Source organism: Papio anubis, chromosome 19 (genome assembly GCF_008728515.1).
Source record: "Papio anubis isolate 15944 chromosome 19, Panubis1.0, whole genome shotgun sequence".
Classification (NCBI taxonomy): Eukaryota; Metazoa; Chordata; class Mammalia; order Primates; family Cercopithecidae; genus Papio; species Papio anubis.
Genome location: NC_044994.1, coordinates 12,971,568 through 12,989,914, shown reverse-complemented (window position 1 = coordinate 12,989,914; position 18,347 = coordinate 12,971,568). Strand labels below are relative to the sequence as shown.

Sequence of the window (18,347 nt, the reverse complement as noted above, 5' to 3'; positions counted from 1 at the left end):
ACTGGGAGGTGTGTGCCAGTTTTTAATAGAAGCATCACAATAACACATAATGTGAATAATGCTTTACAGATTAAAAAGGAGTTTTCATATACATTATTTGAATTAATCAAATGAGTATTTTAACCAAATGGTTAAAGAAGAATGCTAATAAATTAATTTTTTATTTCTTCTTTCTGCAAGTATTTAATGAGCTCCCATTATGTGTTAGGCACTGTGTACTATGTGCATTGTTTACCCAGTCTTCTAAAGCTATCGCATACAGCCATTTTAACAGGCCCCTGCCCAGTTTTCCTGCCAGCAGTCACTTCAAATGGAATCATTCATCTGCAGCTGCTCTTTAGTATGGCACCTAATGCCCTTTATAAATGGACCTAACCAGCTTCTTTCCTCATCATTCTCATTGTCCTCTCCTCCTCCTGCTCTACACAATTCTCTAGCTACTCCCTTCTTAGTATGTCTGACAAATTCTTCATACTTCACATTCTAGTTCTCATGTTCTTTTCTAAAATCTCTCCTGATTCCTTTAGACTGAAGTTTAGAGAGACATGTTGGCTCTATTCCCTCTAACTACACTTCATTCCCACTTCGACCATAGTACTTACACCAAAGTAAGGCATGCATACATCTGTTTCTTCCATTAGCTCCACATAAGCAGGGGAATATGTTTTATTCACCATTGAATCTCCAGGTCCTAGCTCAGTACCAGGCACATAGTAGATGCTCAATAAAGATTTACTGAATGAACAAAACAACTGGAGAACAAAGAAAGTGCCAAAATGTGCACTGCATAATAGAGATGAGAAATAAGAGTGAACTAATTCAATTGGGACTTCTTGGCAAAGCTGGGAGTCAGGTAGAACTTGAAGAATAAACAAAATCAGATGTGGAGAAGTATGGGGAGAAGACGTTTTAAATAAAGCATGTCATGTCCAAGACTACTTTCAACAAAACAAAACAGAACCATACTTACCTTCAGTTACTCCCCCAATAGCAAGAGAAATAATAGCTAAAACGTTTTCACATGATGAATGATTTATCTACCAACAGAGGAGAAACAATTTAATTTAGGGGCAAGAGTTCAGACTAAACTAGGTAACAGTAAACACATGTACTCTGATATTATATTGACTATCACAAATACGGAATACTACATTTCTTATAGAAAATATTTTCTAATATGAAGTTACAAAAATTTAACAGTAACATATAGAATCAGTAGTTGTAGAAGTATGTCAAGTAACAGGTAGGTGACTCACTCAAAATCCAATGGTCTCAGGAAAATGGTTATATTAGTAAGATGAAGGCTATAAGCTAATCAAGGACAGAAGTGCTGACGCCATAACTCAGCCAGTAGCACAGGGCAAAGGCAGGGCTAGGGGAATTAACTACTAATACACCCATGTGTCTGAGGGGTGGTTTTAATAGAAGGAAGGCAGTGCTTAGGTTTTATAAAATTATAATAACCAGCATTTACTGAGCGTTCATTAAGTGCTGTTTCATATACAATAACACTGAAAGAACGGTATTTCCCCTTTCAAAAGAAACTGAAGCACAGAAAAGGAAAATAACTTGCCCAATGCCTTTCAATGGAAGAAAAGGAAAGAATCATTTTTGAATCAGAATTGTCTGAGAGAAAGGGACACTGTATTATGGCCAATAGAAGGGAATATAGCTTTTGGGGACTCAACCTTTGCTTGATCAAGAATAAACTGTTGAAACTTTTCCTTTCATAAGGTGCCCCATTATTGGTAAATAAATTCAGATTTTTCATGGTTAGACTTCTCTAGTGAAGTTGGAGAGCCCTTATTTACGTAAGTTTACTGATGAGGAGGATGCCAGAGGAAAATGAGGGAATGGAATCCCAGCTCCTAAGCTAAATATTCTTGGACTAGACCTTTCATGCCACTACAGGATGTGTCACTGTTTACATGGGAAAGTGAGAGAGCCCACCTTCACCTCTAGTTCTTCCTAAGACCTCATGTCAATTTTTCTTATCTCACTTGGACAGGGCTCTTGTCATTTATTAAACCAAACCCTGAGAATGTACCTGTGCTATCAAAATCCTTACAGAACTCGTATACTGTCAAGTCAACTTTTACAAAGCAGAAAGCTTACTCTAAAAAAAGATGTTTAAATATCCATTCTAAGAAAAAAAGCAATTTTTAAATAACATCGTTTATTAATTTGTCAGCAAAATTTTAACAATGGAAAAACATACTTACAATTTCTTCTTCTAGAACACCTCTGAAAGCTTGGTCAAGGGTACATTTTTTTTCATTTTCACTATTAAAAACAAAAGACATCCTCATTTTTCAAACAGCTCAGGGTATGTATAAAGATTCAGGCAAGTAGTTTTCATAGATATCAATGCCTTACCTGCCAGGTACCTGGCTGAAGGTACTTAACAATGGCTTGATGTTTTTGTTGTTCAAGGCCTCTCTGGTAGACTTCTAAAAAAAATTAAAATGGCAAATACTTGTAAAGATTCTGCTTCTTATTTGCTGAAAAATATATCATTCATTGATAGTGTATCTTTCTAACTAAAAAAAGCTTATACCTGGGAAAAATTACCTATCAGTCATTCTCTCAGTAATCCTTATTCCAACGCTACTTAATGATATGGATACTCATCACTTTAAATTTGGCAAGAGCTTCCTTGCTGGGCTTTTTCATTCTAGGTTTTCCCTCCTACTATCTCTTTAAATATCATATTCATGACAGTATTGTGTTAAAAAAAAAAATCTCTAAATGGCTCCTTATTTGCACGTTTTAGTTTTGAAGCTTCATAGCTTCCTCAAGGTCCTTGATAATGTTATCCCACTCAATTTACCCAACCTTAATTCCCAATACTCCCTAACACATACTTTGCACTAAAATCTAGTCATTTTTCATCATTTTCTATCAAACTCATTCTAGTGTATTCACACATTCATGTTGCTCTTCCTACCTGCTCATCCAAATTCTACCCATTCTTCCACACCCAGGTCAAGTCTTGCCTCCTCTAGGAATCTTGTTCAGTCCCCGATATGCAGCACTCAATAAAATCATGCTGACAATCTGCAGATTGTCTTAAAGGAATCATAACTTAGACAAAAATACTGCAAAAGGCATTCATTCTATGAACACTCACATACACTTAGAAAGTCATTACCTCACAGGAATTACATTTATCCAAAACGTGTCCATTCCTTGCTCTGCCACTAACAGGCTGAGTAATTTGGGGCCTGTCCCTTTATCTCTTTGTGCTTCATTTTCATCACCAGTTAAATAAGAGGGTTGTTGTAGATTTTTACTACCAGCAGCAGCTGTAGCGGCATCATCTAGGAAGCTGGTAGAAATGCAGAATCTCAGGCCCCCTTCCAGACTTACTGAGCCAGAATCTGCATTTCACAAGAAGCTTGAGAAACACTGAACTAGATGATCTCCAATTTAATGGTCCTTTTCAGGGCTAGTACGAATTTTTTTGTTTGTTTTTTTGAGATGGAGTCTCCCTCTGTTGCCCAGGTATTGTGCACTGGCATGATCTTGGCTCACTGCAACCTCCGCTGTCTGGGTTCAAGCGATTCTCCTGCCTCAGCCTCCCAAGTAGATGGGATTACAGGCGCCCACCACCACGCCTGGCTAATTTTTGTACTTTTAGTAGAGACAGGGTTTCGCCATGTTGGCCAGGCTGACCTTGAACTCCTGACCTCAGGTGATCTGCCCGCCTCCGCCTCCCAAAGTACTGGATTTACAGGCGTGAGCCACTGCGCCCAGCCGCTAATATGATCTTGGATAGTCCTAACAGTTACTCTTAGCAGGCTTTCAAAGCACCAGAGATTGCAGCAAAATGCACACAAGGAAAACGATTATGATGACATACACAAAACATAACCCATTAAAAAAAGTGTGTGTGTATATACATATATATACACACATACATAAACAAGAAAACTACTTACTACAAAGGATGAATTTTTCTTTCACAGAATTTTCATCCTGGCATCCCTATAACTACCTAACCACAGCTGAATACCTGAGTAGTTGAATGCCTTGAAATGTTGGTGCAAATGCTAGAGACTAATAGAGTCAGGTAACTTAAAAGTGTTCTTCATACTTACGTTGCCGTGACGAGCAACATAAAAAGAATAGAGTGTCTAAAGTCAGAAAAACGAGTGAAGTCACAAGTTTTTTGGGGATGTCAGCTTCTATCTCATGTACCAGGAATAATCAACTTAGCCTGCTTCACAGTGTTACTCCGATAGTTAAATGAGAAAGTGCGCTGTCAAGGGTTTACCAAATGCTCAAAACCACCCTTCCACATTGAGCAAGAATAAAATAGCATCTAGTTACCCTTCCCAAGGTGCTCTATCTGCGTTTTCCCGCTTAGGATCTCCTCATTGATCTCTTAGGAGGAGACACGGTGGGTTAAGGGGTGGTGAAGAGACGGCGGGAACAAGCACTTGGCAGCTCGGAAGGCTGGGGCGGGAGCCAGGTCTTTGGACTGAAACCACTCCCACCCTCCCCCTCCAGCAGCTCCCCTTCCCCTTCTCGAGACACCTGCCCCACTAAACGAGCTGAGGGGATAGACCCGACCAGAAGTAGTCTGCAGGTGGGCACTCCAAGCGGGGAGCCGACGCCCCCAGCACGCGGAGTCCGGGGACCCGCTGGCGGGTGGGCGGAGGCTGACAGCCCAGCCCGCAAAGAAGAGGCGGGTAGCGCGTCTTTCCCTACCCCTCAACCCACGACGGGGCCCGGAGCGGACGCTGAGGCGGACACACCTCTGTCTCGCTTTACCCCAGGGCAAAATTCGAGTAATTTCAGGGAGAAGAGGGCAAAGCATAGCGCCGGGTCAGGCCTGCACCCTCCCGCCTACAGCTCACCGTAAACCGCGTCCGCGCTTCGGGCAAACTGAAGAGCGGCGGCGTCGGAGACATCTTCTCGGCTGCGCGTGCCCGCCACTGCGCTGCGGCGCTTGCCGATGACGTCAAGCCGGGAGCAACGAGACTGCCGTCTCTCTGAGCCCGGCTAGAGCGGCCTGTGAACACCGGGCGGGCGAGCTGGTAGTGGGGAATTTCCGTGGAGACTGAGTTCGGGTGGGCGTTGGGCGCCTGAGTCAGCCAAATAGCCTAGTCGGGGTTCTTGGGTAGCCCTTGGGGTGAGGGGACTTGGGCGGCCTAGGTCTGTAAGCTCTGCGCTCCCAGGCGTGGAAGAGACTGGCCGCGCACCTGCGTTTCTGTGGTTTTCCTGGTTTGGGGAAAGCGGGTAAATGGCGGCTGGTTGCGGCTAACTGGGCCGCGCGAAAAGGTAACCCAAGGCAGGTGGATTACCTGGGGAAACGGCTGGAGCAGTGGTCCTGGGCCGCCGGTCTGCGGTCATCCCGGGAGATTAAGATTCGGAGTGGTGATAGGCTCCGATGTATGAGCCCTGTGGCTCAAGGGCACTGCTCTCTCTTCTCCGAAATAGAAATAATACCTATCTCACAGAGCTGTTGAAAAGCTCGACTGAAATAATGACCGCAGGTGTGAATTGTAAAGAAAAGTAATAGTATTTATTATTAAAAGGTCTCTACTGAAAGAGACCTAGGAGGAATGCAGTTCGCGGCGCTGATTGGAAAACGGGTGGCGCTGCGTCCTGGGCCGAGGCTTCCCTAGCAAAAACCATGTCTCCCTCACCATTTCGTCCCTTGCCTCCCTTCCCAGGAGAGACGTGGCCAATAAAAGCCGAGTGGCAGTAACTCTTAATTTGGAGTTACACGGTGGAGAAGGAAGCACTGACTCAGACTCGGGGTAACTTCCTCTTATTCCCTTACACGTGTATCTTGTTCCCTTCTTCGAAGTCTGTAAATTTAAAATCTTAAGCCCTCCAACAACTGAACAGACCCCCTTTTCGCCAAGGAGACACCAGAAAAATCTTAGCAACCGAGTGGCCAGACATAACGGGATGGGAGGTCAGATGGAGCTGGTTATACCCTCCCCCTTTTGTGATTTAGAGGAGACAGCTGACTGGCCACACAAAATAGAGGCCGGGAGCGGTGGCTGACACCTGTAAGTAATCCCAGCACTTGGGAGGCCGAAGCAGGTGGATCACCTGAGGTCTGGCAAACATGGTGAAACCCTTTCTCTACTAAAAAATTACAAAAATTAGCCGGGCGTGGTGGCACGCACCTGTAATCCCAGCTACTTCGGAGGCTGAGGCAGGAGAATCGTTTGAACCCGGGAGGCGGAGGTTGCAGTGAGTGGAGATCGTGCCATTGCTCTCCAGCCTGGGCGACAAGAGTCAAACTGTGTCTCAAAAATAAATTAATTAATTTAAAAACACGGAGATGATAAGACTGATGGAACTGACTCCATGGCAGTAAGATACCAAAGTATAAACAGGACGTAAGCCCATGCCAGGCAAGGGTTAAAAGTCATGCATCCCTACACTTATAAAATAAACTATGTTCTCACTATGCTTCAAGGTTTTTCTTTTTCTTTAGCAGCTGAACAAGCACTGGCCTCACAATATTAAAACAATTTGCAACTCATCGACCACCAGACACTAACAACCCTGTCCCACCAGCCATAAATACAGCTTTCATCGATTTCAGTAACTCTCCTGATAAGGTCGCTGACCATGGACTAGTTCTGGCCAGTGTACAGTGATTGCATGCTTACGTACCTTTCTGTCGTGAAAAGATGTTTTGCGATATAGGACCTAATTGTAATACATTTAAATGTTAAGTCTCCACCCCAAAGTGAACATGGGTTGTCTGTTAAACATGCATATTTGTTTAATATGCACGTGTCAAGACCACCTTCATGAATATTCATAGCCGCTCCTCTAACTTGTTGAATATGTATGTTTAGCCAACCTGTTCAGCATAAAGTTCCTACTCTAGCTCCTCCTCTGAAGTGTCTGTATCTGGTCTTGGCTGGAGGCATGCTTCCCAGCCGGCAGAATGGCCACCTTGCAGGCTGTAACTCCTTATAAGAAACAAACTCTCTCCTTTTCTAAATCTATAGATCTTATGATTTTTGAGTTAACATATGCAATAAGAATACAGGAAGCTAAGCAAAAGATAACTGCAGAATCTTACTCCTAAGTGGGAATGGTGAACAATGAGGACTACCTGAAACATTGCAGGCTTTTTAAGAATCAGCAAGATCATTCAGGTTTGGTTGTATACATTAAATTTACAAATTGGCAAAATAAAAATGATTTAATTCAGAACTATACTGTGTTTATCTGATAGTAATTGTTGTAATAGTATTATCATATTACAGATGACTATTAACCATCTGGAACACAACTAAGACCTCAGAGGCAAGTACATTTTTTTCTTAAGAGACAGAGTCTCATTCTGTCATCCAGACTGGAGTGTAGTGGTTTGATCATAGCTAACTGTATCCTCAAAATCCCGGGCTCAAATGATCCTCCTGCCTCCATTTCCCACATAGTGGGACTAGAGGGGTGTGCCACCATGCTCGGCTAATTTTTTAATTTTTGTAAGACAGGGTTTTGCTGTGTTGCCTAGGCTGGTCTTAAACTCCTGGGCTCAAGTGGTCCTGCCTCGGCCTCCCAAAGTGCTGGGATTACAGGCATGAGCCACTGTGCCTGGCCTGGCACTTTTCTTATATTACTTCTAGTCCTTACAACAATTTTTTACTTAGTTACATATTAATGAGGATACAGCCTCATTGGCCCTAGGTCATGTGGCTAGAGAAAGCTAAGTTTGGGATTTGAGCCTAGCTGTTATCCCAAAGCCTGTATTTTTCTCAAGTCTTAACTCTTGACTCTTTACCATGGGCCTGTTCAATGTTTCAGAAATTATTTCCTTACAATTGGATAAGGGCGAGGACTGTAGTGTCATTAATAACAAAACAGGCCCAGCGCAGTGGCTCACACCTGTAATCGCAGTACTTTGGGAGGCTGAGCCAGGTGGATCACCTGAGGTCAGGAGTTCGAGACCAGCCTGGCCAACATGGAGAAACCCCATCTCTACTAGAAATACAAAAATTAGCTGGGCGTGGTGGCGGGTACCTATAATCCCAGCTACTCCAGAGGCGGAGACAGGAGAATCGCTTGAACCCAGGAGGCAGAGGTTGCAGAGAGCTAAGATTGCGCCACTGCACTCCAGCCCAGCTGACAAGAGTGAAACTCCATCTCGAAACAAATAAAATAAAATAAAATTGGATCCCTTGTATCATACAAAAAAATTCCAAGTGGATTAAAGACGAAGTATGAAATGCAAAACTAAATTGTTTAGAATATATCTTAATTATCTTGAGTAGGGAGAGATTTCACAAAATACAAAAAACATCAACCAAAAAGGAAAAGACTGATGATTTTGGCTACATTGAAATTAACATTAGCCTATCAAAAGACATAATAAAAGTGAAAGATGAGACTTAGAGTGGTAGAAGATATTTGCAGCTTATATAACTAGTAATTAGTGTCTACAATATATTAAAACTTTTACAAATCGGTAAGAAAATGGCAAAAGACATAAACAGGAAATTGATAAAGAGGAAACATGAAAAACTGCTTAACCCCTCACAAGTAATCAGGGAAATGCATAAAACAACACTGAAACATCGTTTTCTCATCTCGCAGATCGACACAAGTTAAAAAACATGATGAATGTGAGTGAGGAAGTTGGGCGAGTGTACCCAGCTGATGGAAATGTAATTTGGTACAACCATTTTGGGGAAGAATCTCACATTCTAGTAAGGGCTGAAGATGTAATACCCTTCCACCCTGAATTTTCTAGGTCTGAACACAAGAGGATTTCTTACGCATGTACAACTGTGTATACACAGAGACACAGAAAAATGTTTATTGCAGTATCATTGACAATGCCACAGAATTGGAAATGCCAAGTGTCAATCAATGAATCGATGAATAAATTTTAAAATACTCATTTGATAAGTGTGTCCAGCAGTGAAAATGAAAGAACGAACAAGTCTCTTTCACTGGTTGCAGTGATTATGTTTTATACTTTCATAATTTTCTACAGGAATGAAATCAGCAAAATTGATTTTAATGAGAAAGCCACAAAAGAAAGAAAATTTTGGGGATTGCCAAGGAAAAATCATTTTGGAGATGAACCCCCTTTTTTTTTATCCCATTACAATATGATAATTTAACTTACTTTGTCTCTTTCCACAGTAACACAAATTATTTTAAATTCCACTGGAATATTTTCTTTGAAGTAACTGGTTCCGACCACACGAGGACAGTATTTGCATGGAAATATCTCCTTCAAAGTAGTATGGTGGGAAAACAGAGACACACACAAACTTTTTGTATTTAGATGTATTACTGTCTGAAGCGGATTCTGACACTGACCTTCAACTATCTTAGTCAATGGAAATTTTAAGTAAGTTACTGTCACGGCCACTGTTGTGTTAGAATACCATACTTATTTTCATTAGTTTCGAGTCACTCAGCATCTCTCTGCTGCAGATGTCAGGAAGGCTCATCTGGACTTTGGTGATGTTTTTCTTTCAACCTGTTTCTTTTCTAACAGCTGTTTAGAAAATAAGTGGTACAGATCTGCATCAGGGGGAATTACTAAACTGTGATCATTTCACAAGATTTTGTGACCTTTAGCATGTATTATTTTATTAATACGTCCAAGAGGAAAATGAAGCACTTTGCCCTCAGGGTTGGAAGAGAGATCTGCCACTTGGTTCTGGTTAGACTTTCCACGACACTGTTTTTTGACCCAACACCAGATTCCACCCACTTGGTGAAAAAGTGGAAAGAAATGAATAGTTTCCTGTTTTGAAGTTAGCACCAGACCTACACTAGATTTTCAGCATTGATGGCAACAAATTATACACTGGGAGTTTAAGATAGCATTTTGAGGCCGGGTGCGATGGCTCATGCCTGTAAACCCAGCACTTTGGGAGGCCAAGGTGGATGGATCACCCTAGGTCAGGAGTTCGAGACCAGCCTGGCCAACATGGCAAAACCCCTACTCTACTAAAAACACAAAAACTAGCCGGGCATAGTGGCACGCACCTGTAGTCCCAGCTACTCGGGAGGCTGAGGCAGGAGAGTCTCTTGAACCTGGGAGGCAGAGGTTCCAGTGAGCCGAGATCGTGCCACTGCATTCCACCTGGGTGACAGAGCGAGACTCTGTCTCAAAAAAAAAAAAAGCATTTTGATTCAAATATCTTTCCCACAGTGTTTAGCTCACTGCATTTTAGTTTAATGTCTTCCCTAATGAAAATAAACCTGATCAATCCATTCCCCAACTGAAAATCCTTCAGTGGTTCCAAATGGCTTTCAAGACCTAATTAACTCTGTGTTCAAATCTGTTTATAAATCACCCGTGCCTAACAAGCATAAAACTAGATGTAAGCATCTCATGCCTATGGCCTTTATAAAACCACAGAACTAAATGTACATATACAAATTAAATGGGAACAAAACATCAATAAAATTCAAACTAACATTACTAATGGGCAATGAATATCATTTTGTTGAAATGAAATGGAGGCTTGCAATATATTAAATTGATGCAAAAGTAATTGCGGTTTTCGCCATTACTTTTAATGTTCAAAGTTTAAAACTGTTCTCTACAGCTTGGCATTTCTATCTGCTGTGGGGTGATTCCATTTTGACATTATTATTTTCTCTTTGAACTACTGTGAAAAATCCAAGATTTTTATAGCACATAGTGATAAAATTTAGCCTCTGCTTGACTCAGATGATTATTTTATTATGAAATCCATTGTTAAAGCAAACTAAATATGGCCTGAGAAGGACTCCATACTTCTATATTTGAGTCCTTGTGGATAAACTGCAACCTAACAAAATTAGTAGACAAGATTAAAAACCTAATTTAGGAGTATGTGCCTGTAACAACAGATGAGTCTCAGCCAATCCCAGCGGCTGTACTTCAACCAGTCATATGCTGCTGAGTGTTCAAACTGTGTTCAATAAGGTAAACGCCAACCTGTAACCAATCCAGCTGTTTCTGTACCTCACTGCCGATTCCTGTATGTCACTTTACTTTTTTGTGTCTATAAATCTCTTCTGACCACGAGGCACCCCTGGTCTGAGTCTGTTGTGATTCTGGGGCTGCCTGATTGGCGAATCATTCATTGTTCAATGAAACTCCTTTAAATTTAATTCGGCTGAAGTTTTTCTTTTGACACCACCTCTGGTCTCGTTTCATTAGCCCATGGTAATAAAAACAGAATTATGTTATTGGAATGTCTACTCCTTGAGGGTGGGTCGTTTGTCTACCTTTTTCACTGTAGTTTTCTTACTATCTAGAATAGTGTGTGGTGCATGGAAGGTGTTCAGTAAATATTTCCTGACTGTAGGAGTTGATGAATGAAGAAATATTTGGCTCTAGTACATTATTATATGCAAATGCAGACCCTGGACTCTCGGGGGCAGTAACATTGTCAGATGGTCATCCAGAGGCTTAAACAATGTGTTAACATTGCTGATACAGTGTTCTGAGAAATTAATTATTGATTGATTTTTCTCTGTGTTTTTCTCCTACAGCCCTTCCCTTTCTTCTTACCCCAGCCATTCAAGCAGGTGCTTGGGTTCTATGCCGATGACCTCATGGGAGAGATCTGATTGGTCAGAAAAGCAGCAACTGGACTGGGCATGGTGACTCATGCCTGTAATCCAGCACTTTGGGAGGCCAAGGCAGACAGATTGCTTGAGCCCAGGAGTTCAAGACCAGCTTCGGCAACATGGCAAAACCCCATCTCTACAGAAAAACACAAAAATTAGCCAGGCATGGTAGCATGCCGCTGAAGTCCCAGCTACTTGGCAGGGCTGAGGCAGGAGGATGGCTTAAGCCCAGAGGTGGAGGTTGCAGTGAACCGAGATCACGACACTGAACTCTAGCCTGGGCAACAGAGGGAGACTCCATCTCAAAAAATAAATAAATAAAAGTTAAAAAAAAAAAAAAAGAAAGAAAGAAAAGCAACTATTGCTTGCAAGCTTCTTGGTTTGTGTTCCCTAAATTTCCAGAGGATAGAGGCATTTCAGAGTACACCCTTCCTCAGTGTGCTGGTTATCTTCCATTCCTGCCTCCACATCTACTCTCCATCTCCACCCTTATCTGTGCCCCTGAGGGTTGACCTTTATGAATTGCAAAATTGGGCCCTCTTGCCTTTTGGCTTCTGCTTAGATTTGGTCAGTGGGAGGCACTAGGGTGAGGTTGGAGGGCCACATCTCAGTGGCCACTTGTTTAGACAGATGTCATTCCTCCCACACCACATCCCCCACGTCCTTTGGTGTTGGGCTCTGTGAAAGGCCATGAAATTGTGACAAAACCCTGGAGATATGGGGTGAGGAGAAGAAAGAGACCTGAGGTTAAGTTGCCTGTCCTCCTGGTGGAATGGTAGACTCAAAATTAGAAATTAAGTTTAATGATAGAAAATTAAGTAATGTATTTACATATATAGATTTGCACACTGGGATTCATTCCTTCCATGGTTTTGCTTTAAAGGTTATCATTGCAATGGAAATCCAAAGCTTAAGAATTGTCATAGTGATCTCAATGGGCTCCACCCATGAATCCAATCTGAGAAACACTACACTATATTATGCTCAACTTTGGGTTATAGCATTCTAAAAGCTGGTTTCTTGTGAGCATGAATAAAAGTTGTGATTAAAAGTTACACTCTGGGAGGCAGCAAAACATAGTGGATAAGAATAAGAAACCTGGACTCAAAATCCAGCTTTGCCACTTACCAGTGATATGATTTTCAGTAAGTTACTTAATCTCTCTGTGCATGTTTCTTCACTTTTAAATAACACAAAATTTTGAGGATTAAATAAGACAATATGTGAAAATGACTTAGAAGGGTGCATATGATCTGCTCCCAATAAGTGTTATTATTATTATTATTATTATTACTATGATCTCAGTAGTCATTCAGGTGTTCCTTTATTTCACTAATGTTTACTTACCACAAACCCTGCAACGTGCAGCAGGAGGTATTCATGCAGACGTGAATAAAGCATTCATCTGCTTCTGAGCAGCTGGCTAGCTGCTCACCAAAAAATCCATTCCTTCTTTTACTTGGGCCTGTGGCTAGACTACATTTCTAGCACTCTTGCAGGTAGGCATGGCACATCAATGAGTTCTAGCCAATGGTTTGTCAGTAGAAGTTTTTTATATGTCACTTTTCAGCCAGGGTTTTAAAGAGGCACATGTGCCCTCTTTATCCTCATTCGCATTCTAGATTCTTGATGCAGAAGATGACAAAGCCCTGAGAAATGACAGAACCTGGGTTCCTGAATCACTATGTGGAAGAGAGCCGTCAAGCAACTAGGAATATCTACCTCACACTGAATTAAGGCAAGAAGTAAACTTATATTTGTCTTTGAACCTTATATACTATTACAAAGGTCTGTTTGTTATAGCAACTGGTATTATCCTAATTAATGCATTCTTCTTCTAATTGATGGAACCATGATGGAAAGGGTACATGCATTGCAATCAAGGATGCTGTCTATTTGGATTCAAATTTTTAGGAGAGTGGGGAAGAAGCTAGAAAAATGGGATCCTTTTACATCCTGTCTTTTTATTGAAGCCAGACCCCTTTCAGATCCTCCTGATCTCACCATTGTGTCTTACCCTGGCCAGTATTTTCCCCAACCTTTCCTTTATCATTTTCTTTGTTTTTAAGGCTGCTCGCAGAAGGCAGCCTCCATAGGTCAACCATGAATGGCATCCACTAAAAGTGCTGACCCCTTTTTAATATCTGGGTCATGCTTTGTGTGTCTTTTTGCATTAGTGTGATGAAAAGGACTTCCTTTGGTTCCTTTCCCAAATGATCAATTGGCAATTTGTACAGTAGGTTGAAATGTTGATCCTGCAACAGTTCATAAATAACATGACTTATTAATCAAAGAAATTTCATAATACACAAGGCATTTTCACTGTTTCTTTTAAAATAAGGTTTGTTATTATTTTTGGAAAACATTTTAAAATTCTAGATTAATTGCACATTTACTTCTTTTTTTAATTTTCATATCTTTTATTTTTATTTTAGATTCAGGGAGCACATGTGCAGGTTTGTTACAAGGGTATATTGCATGATGCTGAGGTTTTGGCTTCTGTTGATCCCATCACCCAGCTAGTGAACATACCATAGTACCCAATAGCAGAATTTTAAGTCCTTCCCCACTCCCTCCATCTCCCTTTTTGGAGTCCACAGTATCTGTTGTTCCCATCTGTATGTCTGTGTGTACACAAGCACATCTGCTTCTTGAGACAAAATATCTTACTTTCAATAAGCACTTTTCTGGAATATAGGGTCTACACCTTTACTAAATGGCAAGAACAGGTAGTGGTTCCCATACTGTTTTATCACCATCCTCCTGCCTAACTTCTTATGACATGGACAAACACCCATGCAGCAAACCTGCATCTGCACTTAGACAGGCCTGTGCAGAGTAGACTTATGTCAACATTGGTTTGGAGGGTACTGCTGCAATTCAGGACAGCTCAGGGAGGCCCGGCATGGTCAGTTCCAGCATGACCCTGCTCCAGGCTGTCTGGAGGCCTCCCTAAAGGAAGATGTGGGTGGTGTCCAGTTCTCTACTTTCTCCAGGGCACTGCAACCTTGGCTTAAGAGGTGTAATAACACAACTGAAAACAAATCATAGGCTCATTTTTACCTGGAGTTGCCAACTGTCCTGGATTGACTACTCTCATCTAATAAGCAAGCCTGAATCTCAGAAATATAAGCACTTCAGAAACACTGCAAGTTCTCTTTCTCTCTTTCTGTCTCTCTGCCCCAAGCCCCTAAACCAAAAGAAGACAATACTTCTTAAGTTGCTATATGCAGATTCAAGTACCCATATTGATAATATTTGCTATCAGGACTTCATTTTACATTTTAAAATAATATGCCACCTCTGAAAAAAAATTATTGTTTTGGCAGGTTTTCAGGAAACAAATGCTCACCATGTGAGATTTTAGAAAAAAGGAAGGGAAATTCGTCACTCAATACTTTGAAGCATCCAGCAACTTCTAAATCCCTGGAAAAATCAACACAAAGCAAGCCTCTTGCAGATTTCTTAACTTTTCTCTTCTCCTAGGAGATGCCAGTCTCTCAGCTGGCTGGAACACAATTTGTGAGCCAGGATTGGCCCAATCCAAATTGTGGCTTTTCATTCTTCTATAGCAGTGGCTTCCAAATGGGCAATCACAGCCACAGCCTAAAGTGTGCACCTGAAAACTAGGCAGAGTGGGATTTGGCACTACAGGCATTTTTTCTGATCTGCTCCATAGAGGGTGTCATGTTCTGGCCAGTCACTGAGTAGGAGTGACCACCCACTGGGCAAGGAGCTTATGGGAGAAACTACGCATTCCCCAGCCTCGCATTACTCCCAGGGTAAGTTGCCAAGGAAATGCACAAACTTAAGTGCCAAAGAGTCTCACATCACATATCTGCCCTGAACTTACCACGGCAGGAAAATTAACAGCTACCTACCACTTACCAGCAGAGTGATAAAGAAAGATCACAGGGTCTTGGTGCTTGCTGAAAATGGACTGCTGCTGCAATATAGTCCCGCTCGGGGTGGCCCTAAGGAACATGGGCAGAAATAGAAGCAGTACACTTGGTGGTTCACTTTATAAACAGGGAAAAATGGCCTGAGAACAGATTGGCATGGACTCTGGGGCAAGGATGAATGGCTTGGCTGCTTAAGTGGTCAGGGCCCAGAAGGAATCAGACAGGAAGGTCCATGACAGAAAAAAGGGAGAGGCATGAGGATGGACCTATGGTTGCAGATACAAAGTATGTGTATCTTTGTGCCTTAGATTAAATTAATGCCCACCAGGGAGCTCCCACTATAGAGGAAGCTCTCAACAATAAGGTGAACAAGATGTCTCCTTTCATAGATATGAACAGCTAATGCTGAGCCCTCACCATGACACCATTTCTTAAGGAGACCAGACCAGCCACTTGGCAGCAGATTGATTCCAAATTCACTTTGTCCTTATGCTGCCCACGTGTCTCTGTTAGCACCACCATCCCGGTGCTCACAGAATACCCGATTGTAGTACTCATGGCACATGGCCTTGAGATCCACTGCTCTCATCAGCTGTTGGATCAACTGGAAGTAGCTAGTCTAACAGAAGAGTGGAAAGATTATTTGAAGGCTCAGGTAGGGTGCTAGCTTTGGGGCAATAGCCTATAGGATTAGGGTGCTGTTCCCCAGTATGTAATATATGCATGAAAACAGTGGCTACAGTACTATCTTCCCGATAACTAGAACTCGCAGGTACAGGAGCTGGGGAGTAGAAGTAGCTTTGGATTCTTTTACAATCACTGTTTCTCAAGCTTATGGCTTTAGGTTCTGCCATATTCATGGTTCTGGTACTCACAAGGGAAACCAGGCAGTCACTGAACTTGAAGCTGTGACTACTGCCGGGTCCTTTGAGGCTATTCAATGTCAGTGAACAAATTGGCAAAGAAAAGAATTACTACATTGACAGGTGAAATTGACCCTAATTACCAAGAGGAGCTAGGGCTGCTCTGACATCATGGAGTGTGACTGGAACCCGGGGGACTCAGTGGGGCATCTCTTGGTTCTTCCATGCTCAGGGGATAACAGGAAATGGGCAAGTGCAATAGCTTTGAGGCCAAGGCAGACAAGGACTCAGTGCTGAAGTTCTGGGTCTGCCCATCAGGCAGCCTTGACTCCCCAGAGTGCTGGCCAATGGTGAGTGAAATCAAGAACGGGGCTGAGGGAGGGAAGTGAAGCCTTTATCTATCTTGGGATCTGCTTTCCAGGGAACTCAAGAATGGCCCCCTCACCTGGCACAACATCTGGAACATAATGGAGGGGCCGTGTGTTGACTGTATGAATCTCGATGAATACGTGAATGAGTAACTGTGCGCAGTGTCCTGCAGTGAAAGTGCTCAAGTTAATTCATGCTTGAGAAGTGCTTGGGGATCTCAGGGGAGTCTGCATGTGAATGCATAGCACTCCCAGCTCCTGCTTCAGCAAGGTCCTCTGCGTGTCCCTCCCACAGAACCAGGGTTCTTGTGTTGAAGGCTCACACACAACTTTGGAAGTGCGCCAAACCACCTCTCTGCTTGCCTCCCCAAGACACTGTGTCACCAGCGGGAATTCATTATTCCTGCAAGTCAGAGCGACACAGAGAAATACAAGCCTTAGGGCCTAACCATTTTCTTTCTCTCAAATAAAAAAGCCAAGTCACACATGGCTACAATTTGAATGCAGTGTCACTTGCATACTTTATTGCTGCACACACAAACCAGTTGGATATTTTTGTAAGTGACTGACTGAATTTAGTTTTTAAATTATGCCATGTACCTTATTTCGATAAATGACCAAAATAGCCAGTGCGTGTAATGTAATTACAGTGTTGACAGTGGTCTAAGGCTCAGTGAGATGAAAAATTGCTTTCCCTCCACCCCTTCATTTCTCTCTTCTGAGATCAGTTGGCTGGAGATGAATTCTCAACTTATGAGCTATTTCTTGAAATGGCCTGGATGGGCCCAGAAGTGTTTTTGCCTAGCTCCTGATCGTGAAAGCAGAAACCTTGCAGATAGGGTCATAAAATCTATCAGGCTTTCACTCAATTCCCATAATATTGCTTCCTCTTAGTCTTGACATACTAATGATTTGGCTCAATGATTCTCAACTCATAGGTCTCCAGCCCATTCTCGAGTGCTAAAATTTTTGGTGGCATCCTGAAGAGAATGAAATACCCAAAACCACAGTAAACGAGTAAGCAGTAATTACCATGCCATCACTATTAGGGTTTAACACTTGTCCTGGTGTCTATACAAGCATCCACAGTTATTGCCTCATTCACCTGGCAGTTTTTCAACCCGATGGTGTTTGAGAAGAGCTTTTCACTGCCTTGACCTTTCAATGACATGCTTAAATAAGTATAAAATTCAACTTTGGTACTGGCCCCATAAAAATATACATTTTGTGTGGCACATATACACCATGCAATACTGCTCAGCCATAAAAAAGAATACAATTACATCTTTTGCAGCAACATGGATGGAGCTGGAGGCCGATATCCTAAGTGAAATCACTCAGAAGCATAAAGTCAAATATCACATCTTCTCACTCATAAGTGAGAGCTAAATAATTAGTATGCATGGACATAGAGAGTGGAATAATAGACTCCAAAAGGTGGGAGGGGGTTAGGGGTTGAAAACAGTACCTACTGAGGACAATGTACACTATGCAGGTGATGGGTCCACTAAAAGCCCAGACGTCACCACTACATGATACATCTATGTAACAAAACTGCAGTCATACCCCTTAAATCTATAAAAATAAAAATAAAAAATACATTTTGCTCCTATAATTACAGAGAGCTGCACATAGCTCTATATTCC

The 18,347-nt window shown here is 42.0% G+C and overlaps 1 protein-coding gene and 1 long non-coding RNA gene across 2 annotated transcripts in view; one reads left to right on the top strand and one right to left on the bottom strand.

The window, feature by feature from the left end:
- The window catches only part of THOC1 (THO complex 1), a 51,741-nt gene extending 46,749 nt beyond the window's left edge, over positions 1-4,992 (bottom strand). The window contains exons 1-4 of the mRNA XM_003914217.4: positions 4,863-4,992; positions 2,377-2,450; positions 2,223-2,283; positions 971-1,037 (exon numbers count right to left, since the gene is read on the bottom strand). Coding sequence (XP_003914266.1) covers positions 971-1,037; positions 2,223-2,283; positions 2,377-2,450; positions 4,863-4,916 — 256 coding nt within the window. The 5' untranslated portion in view covers positions 4,917-4,992. The remainder of the gene's footprint in view (positions 1-970; positions 1,038-2,222; positions 2,284-2,376; positions 2,451-4,862) is intronic.
- Positions 4,966-11,681, top strand: LOC103879605. Its single transcript, XR_002518638.2, has 3 exons — positions 4,966-5,042; positions 9,133-9,343; positions 11,491-11,681. It is a non-coding gene; the product is annotated as an uncharacterized LOC103879605 (long non-coding RNA).
- Positions 11,682-18,347: the final 6,666 nt, after the last annotated feature.